At 37.4% G+C, this 19,137-nt stretch overlaps 1 protein-coding gene across 5 annotated transcripts in view; it reads right to left on the bottom strand.

Annotated features, from left to right (window-relative positions):
- WDFY3 (WD repeat and FYVE domain containing 3) overlaps window positions 1-19,137 on the bottom strand; it is a 316,077-nt gene that overhangs the window by 35,578 nt on the left and 261,362 nt on the right. For all 5 annotated transcript variants that reach the window (XM_033214193.1, XM_033214191.1, XM_033214194.1 and 2 more), the window contains 9 exons: window positions 18,832-19,000; window positions 15,826-15,989; window positions 12,830-12,978; window positions 11,581-11,701; window positions 10,641-10,726; window positions 8,420-8,500; window positions 4,558-4,612; window positions 4,173-4,292; window positions 652-769 (listed from right to left, as the gene is read on the bottom strand). In XM_033214193.1, the coding sequence (XP_033070084.1) occupies window positions 652-769; window positions 4,173-4,292; window positions 4,558-4,612; window positions 8,420-8,500; window positions 10,641-10,726; window positions 11,581-11,701; window positions 12,830-12,978; window positions 15,826-15,989; window positions 18,832-19,000 (1,063 nt within the window). The remainder of the gene's footprint in view (window positions 1-651; window positions 770-4,172; window positions 4,293-4,557; window positions 4,613-8,419; window positions 8,501-10,640; window positions 10,727-11,580; window positions 11,702-12,829; window positions 12,979-15,825; window positions 15,990-18,831; window positions 19,001-19,137) is intronic.

Genomic DNA, 19,137 nt, shown 5'->3' with positions numbered 1-19,137 from the left:
GATATTCACTTATAGTTACTTTTTTATTAGGTTCTGGCTTTGCAATTATATATTTCTCTAAATCATTATTTATGAATATTAAGCACTTTTTATGTATTTTTACTACATATTCTCCTTGGCAGAGAGGGGGAACAAAAAGAGTTCACATAGGACTACAAGCTTAGGTTTTCTTTCTCCTTTGTTTGTTTTGCTTTTTTGAGGGAGAAACACAATAAACATTAAACATAGTAAAGAACATGTAAACTATATAGTTTTAGAATATAGTCATTTTTTTAAATGCGAAAGAGTTCTAAAAATTGCCTCAATAAAATTAAAGACAGACAATAAATTAAAGTGTGGTTCCTGAACTAAATATGATTAGAGACAGAGGCAGATTATGATGGGAAGTTTCTGTCCTATGCAAAGCAGGAATACTTAGTTTTCCACCAATACTCTAATAAGCTATTTAAAATGCCTTCTAGGCATGGCCACAAGTTGGCATGCAAACCTGATTCCTCTGCTATAATCATCCGCATATATGTGTGGACATATAATATATATAGATATGATATATAAGAAATTTGAAGGAGGATGTGAGAATGTCAGACCGCTACATAATGACTTACTTTTGAAACTTGGGTACAAGGTCCAATGACAGAAAAGGTTCCTTACCATTAGGATCCTCCCAGTCTTTATATCGCTTCTTATACTGAGCTAATCGTTCATCTGTTTGTGCTCCCATTGGCTTAGCCAGGTTTCTAAACGTCTTGGGATTAGTAAGATCCACCTCCTAAAATACAAAATGTAACTCAATTTCAAGTTACTATACACTGTCTAGCCTCACTAACGTAGATACAGTGGCTATAGTGGACAATGACGATTTAGAAACACACTAGTATCTATGGGGTCAAGCTGGCATAACTGGACTCCAAAATAATGTTATGTCCATACTGTTTATCCACACTTTACAGACAGGCACATGGGAGTTTGTTAACCGATTCAGTTGGAAGACAAGTGCTTTGGAAATTATGTGTTTCACAGAGGAAGCCACTAAGGATCCAGGTTTAGGGGATGAGGATTAAGAGGGAAAATGCTTCCAAATCTTGGCAAGGACCCAGCAGGAGACTGTGGACACAATAGCTCCAATTCATCGTTAACCTCATCACTCACATAATTGGAGGATCAGATCTCCCTTCTGTGTCCTCCTTCCCTCCACCCCCACCCTATCTCCCTCCAACGTTACTTCTGAGCATTTCTTCTCAGAGGTGATCTGGAACTGATATAAACTAGAACACTCAGTAATTCTTTCACCTCTAAAAGATAACATCACACCAGATCAAGTAACTTCCCAATGAGACGGATTCTTCTAGTTTACCAGAGATTACTTTACAAGTTGATGAGTTGACCTATTCATATATTTAAAAGGAAACTAAAATTTACTTCCTGAGCATTCTGAAAGTAGAAATTTGAAATATGTGCCTGTGGCATATTTGTGTCCTTTTTATAGGACATCATGAATAACCAGTTTTGCCAAACTTTTATTTTTAAAAATCTTGGGCAGGAGAAACTGATCTACATTTCTGAATGTAAGTCAAGTTAGTATATTTGTTATCTCAAAGTTTATATGTAAAGTACCTCGTTTATATTTTCTGGTTAATTTAACAAATGTTAAAGTATGTACAAAGTGCCAGGCATCATCCTATGGGCTGAGAGTTGACAGAGACATAAAATGGTCTGTGTGCTCAAGGACCTTGACCCTATGACTGAGTAAAGTCAAACAAATAGCAGGATTATGCTGTAAAAGAAAGATCCATGATTAAAATGGTGGGAAAAAAACCCAACATAGGTACCATATTATACAACTATAGGGCAGTGTGGGAGTAGAAGGCAGAGGAGAAAAAGAACAGAAGGGTCTACATCACAGGGCTGGTACGTGAGTGTTTCCTGAAGGATGAAGTGGAGCTGGTCAGTTGAGTTAGTTGGTGGAGAGAAGAAATGCACGATGGGCACCGGGCAGGTCAGGCTGTGTGTGAAAAGCCACTAAATTACAGGAGAGGGATCTGGGTGCCCCACGATAGCTGTTCTGGGAGGACATGAGGAATATATACACAAGAGCTACAATGAAAAGGTTGCTATAGTGAGGATTTTCTACTCTCTCTCAAATTATGATGGTGATTCACTGAATAATTTTATTATTTATTTATTTTTACTTCATTATTTTATTTTATTTTTGAGACAGTTTCTTGCTCTGTTGCCCAGGCTGGAGCACAGAGGCACACTCTCAGCTCACAGCAATCTCCACCTCACCAGCTCAAGTGATCCTCCCCTTTCAGCCTCCTGAGTAGCTGGGACTACAGATACATGTCACCATGCCTGGCTACTTTTTTGTATTTTTTGTAGAGATGGGGTTTTCCTTGTTGCCCAGGCTGGTCTTGAACTCCTGGACTCAAGCAATCTGCCCTCCTTGGCCTCCCAAAGTTCTGGGGTTACAGGTGTAAGTCACAGCACCTGGTCACGGAATGATTTTAAACAGGGGGATGACTCAGTTAGTGTTCCTGAAACTGGCTGCACTGTAGAAGGCATAGTGAAGGAAGGAGAGACTACAGCATTAAGCCCAGTCGGGAGGCTGCTGCAACAGTCCAATAGAAGATGCAGAGGGCCTGAAATGAGACACTAGGTACACTGATGGAGACGAAGGTAGAAATGCCTTGGCCACTGAGAAGACATGGACAGTAGGAAAAGTATAATTTCCAGCCTGTAAGACAGTATGGATGATGGTGCCATTTCCTAAGATGGGGAATACACAGTGAGGGTCAGAATTGTATCGGGAGAACGAGGTAGAGAATTGAAGGTTCAGTAATGGGACCTGTCATGTTCATGTGAGAATGTGAGACACATATTCAAATATGGGTTGACAAAGTACTCCACTCCCTTCTCAGAAAACCATATTTCTTTTGGACTTCCTGTCTCTTTAAAAATCTACATTTTCTTTCTAACTTTCCTTGATGGACTTAAAGAAAAAATATTTTCACTTATCAATCTTTACTCCTGATCTCTTCTTTTCCTTTTATTATTTATTATGTATTAGGTATGTAAATTAACTATACAAGCAAATATATAGATTCAAACATCAAATACACTAACGTACGTCCATACATATAGGGTAGATTTCCTTTCATTCTTTCATTAGACCAAAATTTTCTGAGGATAGAAGCTTTATCCTTTTTAATACGTTGATGTCTAAAATTTCTGAAAGGATAAGCAGCCATGATTCTAGTGAATAAGAAGGTCTAATGAATTTCTGTATTTTAAAAACAATCTTTTTGGTTGTTTACCTAGGGCTAAGTGACTTTTGTTTTGCCTGCTACGGTTCATTTCTGAACTAATCAGATGTCTATTAGACAGGAGGTAAAGGAAGAGAGGAATCAAAACATTCATATGCTTCTATCTGCTCTTGATTTTGAGACTTAAGTCAGGTATATGTTGAATTGTTGGAAATCTTCTCCCAAGGCTTCCTGGAATAGTATAAAAAATTTCTTTTATGTGGCAGTAATGTTTTGTAGAAGGGTTACTTTGTGTTTTCCTAACAAACACTTCAAACTACACAGATGGATTCTGACATCCACCAATAAATGCAAATTAATCAGCACTTAAAAAAACCGAATAGATATTATGAATTAATGGCCAGTACTCAATAAGTTGGTCAATTATCCAAGCTTTTTATATGCCTGTGCTAAATGCTTCTCATCTATTTGAATTAAGTGTCTGTGCCTATTGAGAACATTAAACTACAAACCAAATAAAACATTTAGGCAACCGCAGTTTTTTTGTTTTTGTTTTTGTTTTTCTCTTCAGAGACAGAGTCTTGCTTGGTAGGTCACCCAGTCTGGAATGCAGTGGTGCAATCTTGGCTCACTGGAGCCTCCACCTCCTGGGCTAAAGCAATCCTCCCACCTCAGCCTCCTGAGTAGCTGGGACAACTGGGGTTTGGCACCACGCCTGGCTAATTTCTGCAGTTTTAGTGGAGACAGGGTTTTGCCATGTTGCTCTGGCTGGTCTTGAAATCCTGGGCTCAAGTGATTTGCCTGCCTCGGCCTCCTGAAGTGCTGGGATTTTAGGGATGAGCCACTGCACCCTGCTTCAATTGTAGCATTTTAAAATTATTTTTGAAAATGTGTTCTACTAAGATTTACCTCTGAGTCGTAATCTGCAAGGATCCAGGGGAAGACAGGATACTGCATGAGATCATTATATGATCTGCCAGCCAAAGTGTTCAAATGCATCAAATATTGGAAGTTGCTGATTTCACCTCTCTGGAAAAAGATGAATATTCATTTTTGAGCAATCAATTATTTCCACTATGTTCAGCTTTTAAAATTTTATATGCAAAATGATGTAAAGGACAGATTCTTTTTAACAAATTTCAGAACAATGAAATACTTTTTTTTCTAAAAAGAATGAAAATAAAACATTTTCTCTATGGTATATATTTTATGGATAATTAAAGTGCTTTTAACTCTATGACTTGTACTCTTAACTACAAACTTCTAAGGAAGCTCATATATTCATTAAATTTACCTCCCATCTCTGAGTCACAGACTTCTCTCCAACCAAAGTGCTAAGCAACCCAGATCTAAAAGCAATACATAATACAATAAATTAGAAGCAATAAAATTTTAAATCTGAAAAATTATAAAGTTGAAAAATTGAAGTCATCTGGTCCAGGAATTTTTCAAACTATGAAGGATCTATCAGTGGGTCACAAAATCAGTTTAGTGGGTTGTGATCAGCATTTTGAAATATGTAGTAACAAAGAACCGAACTGAAGAAAACAGAGGACATCAGAAGGCATCACATACATTAAGGGACAGTATTTTTTGTGAATTTTGTTTGAGTATTTATAACTCAATTTATGTGCCCTGGGATGAATGTAATATGTATTTTTTACTCTAGGTCATATTCAAAAGAGTTGGAAGAACATTGTTCTAGTTCAACTTTTTTTTTTTTTTTTTTTGAGATGGAGTCTTGCTCTGTCACCCATGCTGGATTGCAGTGGCATGGATGGTCTCGGCTCACTGCAGCCTCTGCCTCCTGGGTTTTAGTGATTCTCCTGCCTCAGCCTCCTGGGTAGCTGTGATTACATGCACTTGCCACCACGCCCAGCTAATTTTTGTATTTTTAGTAGAGGCATGGTTTCACCATGTTGCCCAGGCTGGTCTTGAACTCCTGACCTCAGGTGATCCTCTCACCTCGGCCTCCCAAAGTGCTAGGATTACAGGCCTGAGCCACAGTGCCTGGCCTTCTTTTTCTTTTTAAAACTATTTTATAATTTATTTTTTGTAGAGATGGGGTCTTGGTATGTTGCCCAGGTCGGTCTCAAGATCCTGGCCTCAAATGATCCTCCTAACTTGGTCTCCCAAATTATTGGGACTAGAGGCATAAGCCATACTCTAACCATAGTCTTTCTTATTTTTACTATAATCACTAAGTAAACAGATCCAAGGATACTTAATTAGAATAACTGAAATATTATATAATACTCTGTACATAGTACATACATAATGCATTAAATAAGTGAATGAAAATATGAATATTGTATAACAGGAAAGTCATTGCTGTCCAGGTCATTTGAAATTTAAGCATTACTTTTTTGGGGACAGCAAACTTCCTTAAAATGTTATAAAATCCTATTTAAGGTTTATCAGCTTTATAATATTGATAATCAATAATTGGTCATGGAACCAGGAGAAAGTATTTACATATTTTCTTTTCTGAAAGGAAATTAAAACATTTGTAAACCTTAGGTCCTAAACACATCCAGCTCAATGGTACTATTTTCCACTTTGAGATAGTCTTTCCATTAGGCAAATTGAATGCACAAGATACTCTCTTTGGAAAAATAGCCATGATCACTCTTCAACATCGTAAGAAAGGAGACAACTGAAATGGAAGACTAAAGTTGGAAATGAATTTCTGTTTCTTGCCTCTGAGCTCTTAAAAATTCTTTAAGAACTGCCAACTCAGCACAGGAAGTAGCAAGAACAAAGAAATAGCAAGTTTAAGATTATCTAGGAAGCAGTAGCAATTTGCTTACAAGTAGAAAAAAGGCTCATTATGTTTTTAAGGAAATCTTTCACTTCCTGTATTTATGTTAACAACAACACAAATGATTAGGAGCAGAACATGTTTCTGGGGTTAACAAAAGCATGTATTTAGCGTTGTATTTGCTAAGGCTTGGCTATAAAAAAATAAAAACAAAACTTAAACAGAAATACACAACGTATATAGATGCACACAGATTGGAATCAAATTTTATTTACAAATTACATAATCTCTAGAACTTTCAAAAGTAATTTTCTTGCATGCTCTAATAATTAATTTACAGCCCCAAAGCACTGCTTCTTTCCAGTGGATTATAAAGGGCTACCACTTATTGAGTGATATAAATGGAGCTGGGTCTATGGATTCTTGAAATGGCTATGTCATCTAGAAGGCATCGTTAAGATGAAATGCGGCTGTAAAGAGCATAAAGGAATCACTGACAGTTCAGAATACACAAAAACAGAGGTTTAAATGTAAATTTCAAAAAGCAAAATTTAGAGGAAAACTGGGAAATCTGCAACAAATACGACAAGCAAAGGAGTAATACCTTATGGTAGAAAAATCCTACACAAATTGATAAGATCTCAAAGGAAAAATAGGCAAAAGATATGGACAATTTACAAATAATGATTTTAAATGGCTTATAAACATGTACAGAGCTCATGCTTACTAATAATCAAAGAAATATACATTTAAAAAATGAGAAAACATTTTCTAAAATCAATAAAATAAAAAAATTAATATACAGGCTGGGCGCAGTGGCTCACGCCTGTAATTCCAGCACTTTGGGAGGCCAAGGTGGGTGGATCACGAGGTAGGGAGTTCGAGAGCAGCCTGGCCAATATGGTAAAACCCCATCACTACTAAAAATACAAAAATTAGCTGGGCGTGGTGGCGCGCACCTGTAGTCCCAGCTACTTGGGAGGCTGAGGCAGAAGAATTGCTTGAACCCGGGAGGCGGAGGTTGCAGTGAACTGAGATCATGCCACTACACTTCAGCCTGGGCAACAGAGCAAAACTCCATCCCAAAAATAATAATAATAATAATAATAATAATAATAATAATACACAAAGTTAGCAAGTATCTATTGAGACAAACTTATCCACTAATAGTACAATATAAACTTGTATAGTTTTTATGAATATCAAGTTGGTTTTGTGTATCAAGAGCCTTAAAATTCCTACTCTTTGTTTTATTAAGGGGACTCTACCACAATAAAATAATGAAGAATCATAGCCGGGCGTGGTGGCTCATGCCTGTAATCCCAGCACTTTGGGGGTCCAAGATGGGCGGATCCCTTGAGGCCAGGAGTTTGAGACCACCCTGGCCAACATGGCAAAACCCCTTCTCTACTAAAAATACAAAAATTAGCCACGCATGGTAGCACATGCTTGTAATCCCAGCTACTCAGGAGGCTGAGAACTGCTCAGCCTGATGCTGAGAATCGCTTGAGCCCAGGAGGCAGAGGTTGCAGTGAGCCAAGATCATCCCATTGCATGCCAGCCTGGGTGACAGAGGGAAACTCTGTCTCAAAAGAAAAAAATTAAAAAAAAAAAAAAAATAACGAAGAATCACATTTCCAGTCTTACGATAAGAAAACTTGATAAACACCAGGCATGGTGGCTCACACCTGTAATCCCAGCACTTTGGGAAGCCGAGGCGGGCAGATCACCTGAGGTCAGGAGTTTGAGACCAGCCTGATCAATGTGGCAAAACCCCGTCTCTACTAAAAATACAAAAATTAGCAGGTGTGGTGGCAGGCACCTGTAATCCCAGCTACTTGGGAGGCTGAGGCAGGAGAATCGCATGGACACAGGAGGCGGAGGTTGCAGTGAGCCAAGACGTGCCATTGCATTCCAGCCTAGGTGACAGAGTGAGACTTCATCTCAAAATAATAATAACAATAATTTAAAAAAAGCAAAAACCTGACAAAGATGAAATATCCAAAAATTACATGATGTTTTATATATGTGATGAATAGGTAGCAAATGATAGTTATGTTTCTGAAGTTTTTTAAAGACGAGGTAATATTTGAATATAACACTGAATAGAAGAAGCAGGATAAAAACTTGTATTTAGAGTATAAACTCAGTTATGCACACAACAATGTACTCATGCTTTAAAGAACAGAAGGTAATTGATCAAAATGTGAGCAGTGATTTGACACAGTGATTATGCATACCTTTTTCTTTTCTTCCTTTAGTTTTCAGTACTTAAAAAACATTTTGCAACCACCAGGGGAAAAACACTCATTTAAAATGTTAAATAATACTGCCCAGATATGCATCATCCCAATTTCACTATTAAACTGTAATATTCAAGGAACAAACCACCTACCCCTGCTCCACACTCGTGTTTGGTCGTTGCCCAGATACAGATTCTGAACTGTCCGTTAGAGACGGCACTACAGCCAAAAACCTGAAAAATTTAAAACAGCATAAAATTAAAAATGAAGTCTCAGTCAGGATCTAATGGGAAGCTTAAGAAAGGATGATTCATTTAGATGTTCATAGTTGCAACTACCCTCCCATAACCCACTAAGTGGCAGGCAAAAGGAATATATAATAATTAGAATACTCTTCGGGTTATAAAAAAAAATATGATGACATCCAGAGCCAAATATAAATGCCCATAACAAAATCTATTATTTTGGACTTCTCTGAATAGGAAATAATTTCTTACCACTAAAAACAATAGCACCTTTAGAAATTAAAAAATCAGATAAGTAAAAGTGAATCTCAACCACTTTACTTAGCTCTTCCCATATGTGAAAGAAGTTTTGGGTTACCAATCAACATCCACAGGTGCTTTATTTGAACCACCCTCATTTCCCAGGTGCTCACAGGTAATATTACTGTAGTGCAATGAAAAGCAATGTTGGATGGTTTAGTTATTCCTCATAGAAATAATTCGAAATATAAAATTTTCTGTAATAGAGGGATTGCCAGGATCTACATCACCCTTCAAAGAACAAGAGAATGCCTCTCATCTACATGGTTAATTCAGAATAGCCTTATTATTCATACATTCAAGAGAATTATCTTTAAATACCAGAGATATGTGTTGCTTTTCCTTTTTAAAAACATTTATAGGCTGAGTGCGGTGGCTCATGCCTGTAATCTCAGCACTTTGGGAGGCCAAGGTGGGCAGATCATGAGGTCAGGAGATTGAGACCATCCTGGCCAACATGGTGAATGAAACTCCATCTCTACTAAAAATACAAAAATTAGCTGGGTGTGGTGGCACATGCTTGAAATCCCAGCTACTTGGGAGGATGAGGCAGGAAAACTGCTTAAACCTGGCAGGCGGAGGCTGCAGTGAGGCAAGATCATGCCACTGCACTCCAGCCTGGTGACAGAGCAAGACTCTGTCTAAAAAAAAAAAAAAAAAAAAAATTATTTTTTGAAACAGTGCCTTGCTCACTCAGGCTAGAGTGCAGTGGTGTGATCATGGCTTACTGCAACCTTGACCTCCTGGGCTTAAGCAATCCTCCCACCTCAACCTCCCATTACAGTCATGCACCACAATGCCTGGCTAATTATTATTATTATTTTTTATAGAGACAGGGCCTCACTATGTTGCCCAGGCTGGTCTTGAAGTCTAGACCCAAGTGATCCTCCCTCGTTGGTCTCCCAAAGTGCTGAGGATATGAACGTGAGCCATTGCATAGCTTGGCCTGTTTTTCGCTTAAAAGGTAAATTTTACATATAGTTTATTAAAGATAAAAATATGCTTAAATTAGACTATCTGCCTTATTTAGCTATACTACTTTTTCAAGGATGAAGGTATCCAACATCCCTTCCATGGCCAGAGAAAAGTCCCACGTAAATTAAATTTCTAAGGGAACTCAGTCCTTGCATTCAGTAGCAAGAAACCGCGTTGGCTTCATTTTGGTAAATACAAAGAAACCTTATTTTGAAAGTAAAGGTTTATTTTTGGCCAGGCATGGTGGCTTATGCCTGTAATCTCAGCACTTTGGGAGGCTGAGGTGGGCGGATCACGAGGTGAGGAGATTGAGACCATCCTGGCTAACATGGCGAAACCCCCTCTCTACTAAAAATACAAAAAATAAGCCGGGCATGGTAGCAGGAGCCTGTAGTCCCACCTACTCGGGAGGCTGAGGCAGGAGAATGGCGTAAACCTGGGAGGTGGAGTTTTAAGTGAGCCGGATCAGGCCACTGCACTCTAGCCTGGGTGACAGAATGAGACCCTGTCTCAAGAAAAAAAAAAAAGAAACTAAAGTTTTATTTTTAAAGCTACAGTTTCATCATCCTTTGTATGTAGAGACACAGGACTTAGTGATAAAAGCAGTTTTTGATGATTTCTACTATAAGTTAGCAGGAGGAAAAATGGTATGTCACAATAGAATTGCATTATTTTAAAAGTTAGAAGAACAATTGTTTCAAGAAGCTGGCAAAAATAATACAAATTATTTTCTTCAAAGATGTTGGCTCAATGATCTAAATTCTAGATTTTTAAAAACTAGCAAAACTGAGAAAAGATTCCCCCTCCCATCTCTTCCCATAGTAGTATACAAAGTGTTCCTAACAAACAAGACCTTTGATAGACTTTGTTTCTAATTCCTTTCTGAAAAGCAAGGAGGTAATTCCGTCCATCTCCAGAGAAAACTTCCACAGCAATAGGCTGAAATGATCAGAGAGAAAAACATTAAGAAAAAACAGAAGTTCACAAATAAGATTATATATTAACTTTTCCACTATGAATTTCTACAATGTTCAAGAAGTTAATTTGCTAACACTTTTAAAGTCATGAATTCCCTGAAGATTAAGCTACAAAATAAACAGATATTTCTTATTCTGCTCAATTTATTTCTAAAGTCTTTAATAATAGAATAAAAATAATTATTATAAAATTACAATTTTATAAAACTATAGTAAGGATGTAATTTTTATATTAGAAGAAAACTAAAATGTTGATTTGGATAGCTACAGGGAAAGATGGGTAACAAAGATAATCACTCAAATTTTAGGCTGTGTTTAAACTAGAAATGCATTGTACAAAATTATGCATCCACATGACCTGAGGTGACCTGAGTCTGTCTATAACCAAATCTAAGGATTATTCTAAATGCAGATCCTGGCCGGGCACGGTGGCTAACGCCTATAATCCCAGTACTTTGGGAGGCCGAGGTGGGTGGATCACGACGTCAGGAGATCAAGACCAACCTGACTAACATGGTGAAACCCCGTCTCTACTAAAAAATACAAAAAAATTAGCCGGGTGTGGTGGCGGGCAACTGTAGTCCCAGCTACTCAGGAGGCTGAGACCGGAGAATGGCATGAACCCGGGAGGTGGAGCTTGCAGTGAGCCTAGATCACGCCACTGCACTCCAGCCTGGGCGACAGAGCAAGATAAATCAATCAATCAATCAATAAATGCAGATCCTATTGAGGGTTTCCATGGCACATACCAATTTTTAAATAATACATTTTCAGAATAAAGAAACAGGACAAAACAGTACTACTAAATTGACTCACCTGCAGGAGATATCTCCTTTTATGAACTTCCTTGATATCTTCATATGCAAAAATGCTGCATGTTCTCTTGAGTTGACTAGGGCCTTGCCTGGCTCCTCTAGGGATAATTGGCTCATGCATACTACAGGTAGCCAAGAGAAAATGCAAATAAACAAAAACACAGCAAGAGATAAATTTACTGTTCCACAAAGGGTGTGCTAATTTTAAACACATGAACAGGATGGAGGAATACTATATATCAGAATTTTCAGTTAAAAAATACATTTAAAAGAAGAATTTGTTAGCTACCTGAGATACAAGGAACCTCCTTTGATGAATGCAATTTTAAAAATTCCCCTATTACTGTCAGGACCAAGTTATTCACCAGACATGGTTAGCACAGTGCTTCAGCTCACATACTTCTGGGGCCCAAGAAAATGTCTTAATTTATTTTAAAAATCAGAAAAAATATCAACTTTTAGGTAGAAAAAGGTAGAAAAAATGTTTTAATATGTGATTATATTTATACCGTTAGTCACAACATATAATTTTAAATATTTTTGTATGGAAAAAGGACCCATAAAAGTCTTCATGTGACCCTGACTGTTGTTGAAAGTAATTATTTGAAATATCTCCTAGGAATGAACTACAGAAACAATGTCTGTGTTCAAGGGTGCTAGGAAAATGTTAAAGAAGAGAAGCAGCCAGCCTGTTGATCTTCTAAGCCCTAAGCTTCTTATCCTTTTTCTAGCTTGGTCTCTCTCCTGAGTTTTCCACTACTCACTATTACTTTCATCACAGGACGGCAGAAGAAAAGGAAAATGCCTACAACTCACTCAGTAAATCTCTGCTAATGCTTTAGTCATGCTGTTTCCAGGGTACTCAGTACCTGATGATGCTCTTTCATTTTTAGGAATATTGTGCAGTTACCTACACCTTCTCTACAATTGTATATCTGCTATATTTTTTAAAAGGACAATTTATAAATTCAGAATAAATTTATAAATATATAGATTATAATATAAATAACTCGGAATGTACAGAAATAAATGTTATTTAGCTTTCATCTTGATAAAAAAGCCAAACATTTTCATTACTACCTTAAAATAACTGAATATCATCTTTGTGAATATGTAATGATGAATACACACAAACTGAGAGAGAATATTACCTAGAACACAATTTTTTGATTAAAAAAGAAAACTATGCAAATATACTTTCTGTCTTCTAAAGACAGCCATACATTGTCTCTCTTCATTCATTTACTTACTTTGGAGGTAAGGTTTCAATATCTCTTATTTCCCTTGTTGCTGTCATGGTAAATCCATCAATCACATAAAAATGCTCTTTACCAAAAAGAAGGAGCCCCTCACTGGTATCTAGGCCCTGGACTCGAGCACAACGGTACATGTGTTGGATCTATAAAGAAGCCCATAAACATTCATTAATACAGGTATTTTGTAAAGATCAATTTTTGTTAGACTATTATGGCATCCCTAGAGCTAAGCATATTAAATCAGAGTTTAAGCATATTGAGAAGAATAAGCTTAGATTACAGTCTGATTTGCCTTTGACTAGAGTAAAACTAAACAATTCCTTCATACCCATCCACTCATCTGCCAATCCCATCTCTCTCAATATTCTGGGTGTACTTTCTGTAGGTCAGGCACTTATGTGCTAGCTTCTAAAAGTGAAGAACATTAGATAAGGCTCCTGCTCTCATGAAGGGAGACAGACACAGCAAGCTTGGCAGGAAAGGGAACTGAGGCATACATGTAAGGAGATTAGAATAGGATTGTGTTCTATGTGAGGCAAGATGATACAGAGTGAAAACTGCAGGGCCTGCTAACTCAGGGTAAATTTCCAGTTCTGCCACTTTGTAGACTGGGTCAAGTTTCTTAATTTCTCTGAGCCTCCATGTCTTCATTTGTAAATTTCTAATTGACTTGTTGTGAGAATTAAGTGAGATAATGTACATAATCAGGTTAGGAATTATTGGTTGCTTTCTCTTCTACACAGTTTACCTTCTTTTTCCATCATATCCCCTGGAAATGGAACTGTAGAATTTGTTTCTATTCATTCCCCACCTGGATTCTGCTCCCTGGAGACTACTGTACTGTTGCAAAAAGCCAAGCTTGGCAGAAATTGTGTTTTCCTCATAGGAAGGAGTATTGCTAAATCTCTCAAAGTAAGTATTGTTTTCTCTCCAAGGGCAGTATCTAATTCTTTGTAAAAACTCTTTCTTGCTTAAACTTAGTTCAACATGAGTCAAGACAAAAATCAGCAATTAAATCAGAGTTAAACAAATGTCAGTTTGAATACACTTCCTGCACTACTAAAACTTAAAGCAACTAGAGCAAAAACTGTACTCATGAGATTAAAAGTTTTAAAAATGAAAGCATTGTAGTAAGCTTTCTAAAATATCTAAATATAAGTCAATTTTCATTGCTATATCTGATCAATCCTGATATACTTTAAAAGCTTCTCTATTGCAGTATATTTATGTATATATACACATACATACATACATATATTATATATACACACATACACATACACACATACACACATACATACAATGCTTCTTTCCTAAGTGTATGGCTGGATTAATTTTCAAATGCTAAAAATTTGGTGTGACCAGCATCCAGACCGAGAAACAGAATGCTCCCCAGTCCGTAGAAGCCTCTCTTGTGCTTCCTTCATATCTGGGGTACTTTTATAGTTACATGATCTTTTCTTAATGTACTGTCATTCAATATTAATTAGGGCATACATTTGAACAGAACTGTTTTGATTATACTCCAATTTCTAGTGACTATTTAGAGGGTAAGACCTCAAAGGTTATACCAAGATCTAATATAACAGACAAAAGAACATCCTTTAAAAAGGTGATATTCATGACACATTCAAGTCATTCATTCCCTTGTTTATTCAACCAATCATTCCTTCATTCAAAAGTTTATTGGTTGTCTATTATGCAACTGGACCTCTGTAAGGCAATGAGATAGGAATAAGACACAGTTTGCCTATAAGGAGCTCAAAATCTAGGACAAGAGAAAGATACTGGAACAAGTAATTATGATATAATACAGAGTGATATATATAAGGCACCATGAAAGTATAGAGGAAGGGTATCCAACCAAGCCTGAGCTAGCAAAAGAGTCAAAGAAAGCTTTCTATGTTTGACTATCACAAACATCCGGATAAATGGGATAACACACAGGATTTATTCGGATAAAGGTTAAGCAAGTAAAAGGAAGAGGGGCATTTTGGCAGGAAAAAGCAGTATGAGTGACATGGTTTGCATGTGTGTCCCCTCCACAGCTCATGTTGCAATGTGATCCCCATTGTTGGAGGGGCGGCCTTATGGGAGGTGTTTGGGTCATGGAGGTGGGACCCTCACGAATGGCTTGGTGTCGTCCTGGCGGTAACGAGTCCTCACTCTATCAGTTCACACAAGAGCTCCTTTCCTTACCATGTGACAAGCCTGCACCCCTTCATCTTTTGCCACGAGTTAAAGCTTTCTAAGGCCTCATCAGAAGCCAAGCAGATGCTGGTGCCATGCTTGTACAGCTTGTAGAAGTGTTAAACCAAATAAACATGTTTGCTTTATAAATTATCCAGCCTCAAGTATTCCTTTATAGCAATGCAACATGGACAACACAATGAGTAAAGTGCAGAGGGGAAAGAAAACACAACATGGTGGGTGTAATGAACTCTAAGGTGTACCAGGCTGCAGGGGATCAGGCTACAAGACAGAGTCAGTGGAATGAGACCAGAGAGGTCAGCAGGGTATTGGAGGTTGAGTGAGAAATAGGAAGGTGATATCTTCTGTGAGTGAAGGACAGTAGGGGCTAAATAAACCAAGGCTGGAGGTGACAGTCCAGATTGGCTGAAGCTGCTGGTAGGTTATTACTGGAATTACGGAGATGTAGAAAAAAATACAAGGCCAGATTGCTGAATAGGCTGTCTACACGGACTTGAAATAGAGAATTATGGCAAGGTCTGCGGTATAGAGGAAGACAGAGAATTAGGTGCCAGTTGTTAATACTGTATCTGATGAAACCTTATGCTGTTTAATGTTTCAGGGGAGTGAGAAAACCCTTACAGAAGAGAGAAGTAGAGTACTGAACCCAAAAGGCTGCTTAAAGCTGTATTTTATTACAGAGGCTAAAGCATTTATTTTCCACAGCTACCCTATCAACTCATGTCTTAATAATACGTTACTGAAATATTTACAATCCTTACTTTTCAGAAGCACAATACCTTTTCTCCTTCCTCTAACAGGCGCAGTAAGGTAGCATTATCTGTTTTCTCCTCCTCTTCTATGGAGCTGCCCTCGGCAATCTGGTCTTGTAGCTGCTCCTGGTTCTCCTCATCTCCTCCATCAGGTGCAGATCGGGAGCGTTTTAGAGGAGGCTTGACCAAACCTACAGTATAATAACCAAGAGGGCCACGTGGCATTGTAAGGACCTTGTGCGGAAGCAGTTTAGTCTCATGTAGTCCCTTCTACAGATTTCCAATTTGAGACAATTCTGGAAGGTATAGGGAGGTAGCACATTCAGTGGTTAAGAACATAGTCCTCTGGAGTTAATGACCTTGGAAAATTATTCAACTTTCTGAACCTTAGTTTCTTATCTAAAAAACTGGGACAAGAGCCAGGTATGGGCAATATAGCAAGACTCTGTCTTAAAACAACAACAACAACAACAACAAAAACACCTGGTACAAGTACAGTATCTTCTTAGAGGATTGTTGGACTACATTAGGTAATTCATGTAAAGTGCTTAGCATTATGCTTAATACATAATAAATTCTCAGTAAGTATCAGGTGATGATGATAACAGAACACTATAATAGTAAGAATAGTGTAGCTTAGGTAGGTGTCATTAAGGGGACACCATGAATAAATAATCAAGTATTGTCACAAAAATAAAGATAGCAAACTATAAATGTGATTATGACTGGGTGCAGTAGCTCATGCCTATAATCACAGCACTTTGGGAGGCCAAGGTGAGCTGATCACTTGAGGTCAGGAGTTTGAGACCAGCCTGGGCAACATTGCAAAACCCCGTCTCTACTAAAAATAAAAAAATTAGCCGGGTGTGGTGGTGCACGCCTGTAGTCCCAGCTACTCAGGAGGCTGAGGTAGGAGAATCGCTTGAACCTGGGAGGCAGAGGTTGCAGTGAGCTGAGATCATGCCACTGCACTCCAGCCCGGGTGACACACCAAGACTCTGTCTCAAAAAAAGTAAAAAATAAACATGATTACAAGATATCCCACCTATTTGGAGGGCTCTTGAAGACTATTTCATGCCTCATTTCACAAGTGGCAGTATGGTTTTTCATACATGAATTAATTTGATCAAAATACCAGGTCAGAAAGAACAGAATTCTTTATAATACAGGGACATATAATTTAATCTGCAGATTAAGGAAACATTTTACTACCTACATTTTGACAACTTTTTAATAATCAGAGTAGGATAAATTAAAATCAGTTGATAGTAACCAGTGAGGACCCAAACTATGAGAAATCCTTAAAATACATGCTAAATCACATATTTTGATTAAATTAATACTCTTTGTGCCATCCAAAGTAACACTATGCCTTCCTGTTACAGTTGCTCTAAGCACTTTGGAATAGCACAAGTCAGCCTGAGTCTTATCCTTTGAATATTACTTACCAGAGGTTCTGTTTTGCCTTGAGAAGAGCCTTGTTTTCATATTCGAACAAGTGTAATAAGTAAGCAACAGAGATCAAATCCTCCAGAGAACATCCACAAGGGGAGAATGCTTACAGCTGCATTATTTTTAGCTTAATGAATCAAAACCTCCATTTCTATGTCTAGCATAATACCCTGTATATTTGTGCTTTTAGCTCAATTAGAGATTAGGAAAATCAGGCCAGAGAAGTTAAGAGCCAATGACCCAAACACAATCTATCAAACTCTGTGGATTATACCTTGGCTTGTATCCAGCAATAGCTTTGAACCCAATTCAGTAACTGTGCTGGTGCAATGTCAACAAAATTAGAACGCTTTAATCTCTGATCAACTACCAAAAGTTTCAGTGATTTTATCAAAATGTTGGATCAATTATAAAACGTTTAGTAAGTCATAGTCATCACATGAGAGAACAGGTATAACAACAGGAGAAACTGATCACAATTTCAATAGTGTTTTTTGTTGACTCAGTCCTATACAGATTGTTTTAAAACAATCTGAAACTAATTTTTAATTTATTAACTCATGAAAACTCATTTTTAATTTCTTAGTTTTTAATTCTAAAACTGACTTTTAATTAAAATCTTAATTTACACTTTAGGGGTGTATAGAATATGCAAAGACTTTTGAATTTGTGTTGAATCAGAGGCTTAAAAAGATTAAAACAACGAATTGATTTACTTACTCGAACTGAATCCTCATTCTGTTCTAGTCATGTGTCAAAATTTATAAAGTAAGAAAAAACAATCTGTCTTTGAGAAAAACTCATAAATTAGAAAATGGAAACATACAGCAGTGAAAAATCACTGAAACTGCTATAACAGACAAGCGCAAAGTACTATGAGTGAACAGAGGAGTTGGAGAAGACTTTAGAGAAGGATGATTTTATACATGACCAGTGAGTTTAAGACTGAGTAGGATGTGTTAAGGTAAGGATAATGGAGAAGCTGTAGAAAAGAAGAAACCATTTCAGGCTGAGGGCACCAACGTAAAAGTACAGAATCCGAAGGTCTATGGACATTGTAGTCTAATTCATCATCTATTCAGCTCCTAAAGTTTAGATCTGGGATAATCTCTCTCAACTCATAGGAAGAAAAACCATTATTCCTTACTACTGGCTAATATGCACGAATTACAGGTTTAGTAGTTACTTTAATTTTATAAACATTAGTTATTAAGCCCTTAACTTAAAATATTAAGTGCTGAGGCACATGTTCTCAAGACCTTCTGAGGCTGTGTCATGAAAAAATACGTATGTATATTAAAAAAAAAAAACTAAATATCAAGTGCCATTGAGGATTCTGAGAAATACAATGAAAAAACCATTAAGCCAATGGGCACGTGACATTCATTTGTAGGCAATAAACAAGAAAGTGTCTTTAGTTCTGACAAAGAAATCAATCGTTAAGAAGGGTGAGATGGTAAAATATGTATGGATATTTTAAACTTTGGGCCTACTATTTACAGTTGCTCAAATTTTTGTATGAATTCAAATACAAGAATGTTCCAAAATCACTTTTAATCCAAATCAAAAAGGCAGGCTGACCTCTGACTTTAGCAATAGTGTCTTCCCCATGCTCTGGTTCTTGCTGAGCAGCTTCGCCTTCTGAACTCTCCACAATGGTGTCTTGGACAATGGCGGGATTGCCAGAGGCCAGTCGCATGTAGTACTCTTTACTGTCATAACTCACGGCTCTTCTGTATCGAGCAGGTTTCTAAGAAATGACAAAAGAAAATGACTGAGATAACTATCATCAAGAATTAAAACATAATATTCTTGAGGAAAGGTATGGTGTCAAGGTGTGTTACCTTTTTAAAGGGGCTTTTCATAAACTGTATGTATACACAGTAA

Source organism: Trachypithecus francoisi, unplaced genomic scaffold (genome assembly GCF_009764315.1).
Source record: "Trachypithecus francoisi isolate TF-2019V2 unplaced genomic scaffold, Tfra_2.0 Lachesis_group1, whole genome shotgun sequence".
In the NCBI taxonomy this organism is placed as follows: Eukaryota; Metazoa; Chordata; class Mammalia; order Primates; family Cercopithecidae; genus Trachypithecus; species Trachypithecus francoisi.
The sequence above is the reverse complement of the archived record's forward strand: the minus strand, read 5'-3'. Positions and strand labels throughout refer to the sequence as shown.